This window comes from Pomacea canaliculata, linkage group LG6 (genome assembly GCF_003073045.1).
Source record: "Pomacea canaliculata isolate SZHN2017 linkage group LG6, ASM307304v1, whole genome shotgun sequence".
Classification (NCBI taxonomy): domain Eukaryota; kingdom Metazoa; phylum Mollusca; class Gastropoda; order Architaenioglossa; family Ampullariidae; genus Pomacea; species Pomacea canaliculata.
Window position 1 is genome coordinate 23489409 of NC_037595.1, and position 4032 is coordinate 23493440.

A 4032-nucleotide genomic window follows, 5' to 3' on the forward strand; every position below is an offset into this window, starting at 1 on the left:
TTACGAGGTTTTACCTAAAGTTGACGATGTTCACACGAGAATCCGAAGCCGCCACGATATCCGACATCAGAATGTTCACCAGTTAACAGTTTTGTCTTGATGACGGCCTCCACTCAAACACCACTGTCGATTTTCATGTTAAGCCGATTTTCCATTTTCTTTTTTCTTTTTCCTCTAATTTTTTCTGGTAGGTTGCAGGAAATAGACTATCGCTCCGTTACGGTCATGTGAGCGTGCACGTGATCGGATTTCCCTGATCGGATTATCGATGTTGTCTTTCAGTTTGAAGGGCTTTGTAGCTGCCCGCCATTCTCTCATCTGGCGAGAAAAAAAATGACTGCGATAAGTAAGTACTTTCTCCTGAATACTTGTGTGAACCACGGCAGTAAAGCAGTAAAGATTTCTTCGAACTCCAAACTGCAACGACGTTGCCTGGCGCCATCTTGAAGCACCAGAGGACGTGCAGCGTATTGCTGTAAACATCCATGAAAGTTTATTCGGCTTTGTTATTTATTACCGGCTTCAAAACGAGAATCCACAGATCCCAGATCAGTCTTGCTGGGCTGCAATACTTTCACGGAATATCAGTGGTCGGATGTGAAATTTCCTTTTAACAGTTTGGGCGTGCTTTATCAAACTGGATGCCATCGAGAAAGAAATGGTGTATTGAGGACACGTACTTACTGTACCGACCCATGGTTGTATTTAAACAGGCGATAAATTTGAAAATCATCCTCTGATCTGGCTTCTTGCCGACTGGATGATAACGTAGGATCAACAGGTGGACAGCTTTACTGTGCTTGTACATGCGGTATTCAGTCTTCTTGACAAGAACACCTTTAGTGTGTCGATGGGACTAACAAAGTGCGTATTTCTGGTTGCGAACCACCATCTCCAGTGATGACAATCCGACTGTCTAGTGTTGTAACAAAGTTTTTACCAAAATATCCCATTGTAAATATACAATGTTGTGTCGCAGAGGTAAAACATTTACAGTAAAAATTTGCGCATTAATTGTCATCGTTGTGTTGGCCTTGCTATGGCGCAAGGAGTTAGTCCTCCAGTTTGAGGTCATTAGCTACGGTCATCATCCGACACTGACTCTGTTCTCGGCGCACGAGCGAACGTTGAACGGCGACTTAGTGGTGACTGTGGTGGGGATTGCGAACAGAGACCACGTAACGTTCACCCACGTGACCTGCCGTCTGACTGTCAGGAAGGAAAGGACCAGAAGCGGCAATGGCAGTGTCTACTGGGACACGCAAGGAAACGTCTCAGTTTTACCTGATCATCATGATGAAAGGTAAGATTAATACAACCAGATGACATGGTGGATGATGTCTACTTTAGTGTAGCAGGGCATTATGTCTAGTTATAAACATATATTTTACATACTCCAAACAGTACTCTATACTTTTCATAGGAAAAAACTATTTTCCGCTCACCTAATTACGAAAATCCATATTGTGGTGATTCAGAGAACAGCAGTGCCAGGCAGACTGGGATTGTACACTACAAAATTGTAAACAAACGACCCAAACTACAGCTTGACCTTATAGAATAGGCTAAATTTTAAGTAGATAATTTTGTGTGTCTTGCGAATGATGTTATAAATGTAATAGTAATGTATGAGAAAAGGTTCCCTGGCCTTAAACAGTGATTTTCTTCTGACTTCCTTCTGTTTGACTGCTGTCATTGCTGAAAGGGTTTAATCTAATGACGAACCCAGATAACTTGTACAGATGATTTCAGTGTGGAGCGACGACATCTTGTCGTGTCGCTGATCAAATCCCCATCATGTCTTCTGTCACGAGTGTTTGGTTGGTTGGTTTGTTGATTGATTGATTGATTGATTGATTGATTGATTGATTGATTTGGAGTTTCCACTTACAGGTGATTTCTTTCTGTCTGGATGTCCCAACCCTGCCCCGCCCCTCTGGGTTTCAGCCCGAAGCTTGTCTCCTTACAAGTTTTTCTTAGCCGTGAAAAATTATAGGTCCATTACTCATTGCTACTTATTTCGTAGTTTAAAAAATGATTTTCTGCAAGTAAAAATTTAACTATATACTTAATATATCTATAACTTTGTAGTCCATCGTGCTGGTAAAAAAGTAGTAAATGCTTTTATCACTAATTGTTTGATGTTTGTGACTACAGGTACGGAGCGATTTTGATTGACTGCCCCCTACATGATGGACCAGCACGTCCCAGTTTCGCGTCCGTGATCCTCAGTACGACCGACCCTGATCTGTACACTGTGAGAGTACCTCCCCTGAATCAGGACCACCCCGTCTACAGATGGCGCTGTGCGTTCCGCCCATCCATGGCGGATACAACAGATGGAAGGAACTCATTGAGACGCTGGAGCTGCTGCAAATGTTGGGAGTCGATCATGCCGAGATGTACATCCTTGACGTCGGGCCCAACGTCACTTCCGTCTTAATTACTACGTCACTAGCGGCTTCCTTCGCTTGCACGTGTGGCCAGACCCGCCACAGCCAGTCCACTACTTTGGCCAGCTGGCTGCTATGCACGACTGTCTTCTACGCATGCGCAATGTCGCCAAGCTGGTCATGTTCACCGACCTGGATGAGATCATCTTGCCCCACCGCCATGAGTCTTTGTCCGACATGCTGCAAGACGTTCTCAAAGAACTGCAGGATCCAGACCAAATAGGAGCTTTCAATTTTCTCAACACATTTTTCGAGTCAGCCAGTGTCGACCTCTTGCAGCTGAACTCGAACTTGAACTCTCACCAACTGTTTCTCGCCGATACCTTAGGACTACGGACAGTGTCCAGACTGTTGCATAGAAAAATCTTTAATTACACCGATCGCTCGAAATGCATTGTGGACCCGTTGAAAGTCACCAGGATGGAAATCCATTATGTAGGAAACTTTTCAAAGGGCTTCAGGTCGATCACCGTTGATCCCAGTATTTCTTTGCTGCATCACTATCGTGTGAAAGAAGGCGAGGAAAGTCTTCTTGTTCGAGAAACTTCTGCCTTAAAATACTCCGCGAGATTAATCAAAAGAGTTCAAAATGTGTGGGCTGCACTCGGAGTTGAGACACCTGTAGGAGGGCAGCATGGAGAGCAAGAAGGGACAAACCCAAATTTATTTTGTAGTTTTGGGGGAATTTTCTGGTCTTCAAACTATGGCGTTTATGTTTGTGTCTGTTTGTCTCTGCTTGCTGTTTGTGGCTTGTCAAGACGGAGGTGTAAAAGGTAATCATTCCACATCAATCATTGACATTTGAAAGACTAACCTCAGCTCATGATAATTTTCAAATAACTAGGTTTAATTAATAGGTCGTATCGGTTGGGTTCAGTCTTTTAGTAATAAGCATTTTAGCACCAGACTATTTACCTGCACCGAAAGAAGGAAGGCAGCAGGACTTCAAAAGCAGGTTTGCCAGGCTGCGTCAATATTTATTGCCTCTGGGTTGTCCTCCCTTTAGCTTGTAAATCACAATGTATTTATTCAAAGGGTCCAATATATTTCCTAGACCTTGCTTGATCTAACTTAACAAAACACAAACGCTTCTTATTAAAAGAATTGTTGACGATCATATAAATAAACTGTAGAGGTATGAGGGTACAATAATACTCGGTAAATTCGCTTTCATTATAAAACGAGAATTTGTAATCGGTTGACACCACCTTTTTGTTTATCGATCAGTTGATTACTTTATTTCCACAATGATAACAATTTTTTTGTAAATATTTGCTTGAAGTGCAGGACTTGCAGTATTCATTCAAAAAAATTAAGCTCACATATCCCTGTTTCTCGTTTTTCCGATTATTATTATTATTATTATTATTATTATTATTTAATACAGAACAAAAAACGTCGGTCCTAAATTGGAAAAGGAAGAATGACTACGACGACGACGACGACGATGATGACGACGACGACGACGACGATGATGATGATGATGACGACGACGACGACGATGATGCCGTCCTTTACAATGGATACTTCAGGAAGAGTATTGCGGTAAAATATAGCAGAGCCTATAATAAGAACTATA

General features: G+C 42.3%; 1 protein-coding gene across 1 annotated transcript; it reads left to right on the forward strand.

Moving 5' to 3' along the window:
* Positions 1-769: 769 nt before the first annotated feature.
* Positions 770-3764, forward strand: LOC112566479. The gene is made up of 2 exons (XM_025242688.1): positions 770-1303; positions 2158-3764. Exons 1-2 carry the CDS (start codon positions 966-968, stop codon positions 2441-2443), a joined length of 624 nt encoding a protein of 207 aa, XP_025098473.1. The 5' UTR covers positions 770-965; the 3' UTR covers positions 2444-3764.
* Positions 3765-4032: the final 268 nt, after the last annotated feature.

Excerpts from the sequence above, each read along its gene's own strand:
- LOC112566479 (XM_025242688.1), top strand. The coding sequence starts at position 966 with ATGTTGTGTCGCAGAGGTAAAACATTTACAGTAAAAATTTGCGCATTA. Across the intron at positions 1,304-2,157 it reads CCTGATCATCATGATGAAAG|GTACGGAGCGATTTTGATTG; the intron begins GTAAGATTAATA and ends TTGTGACTACAG.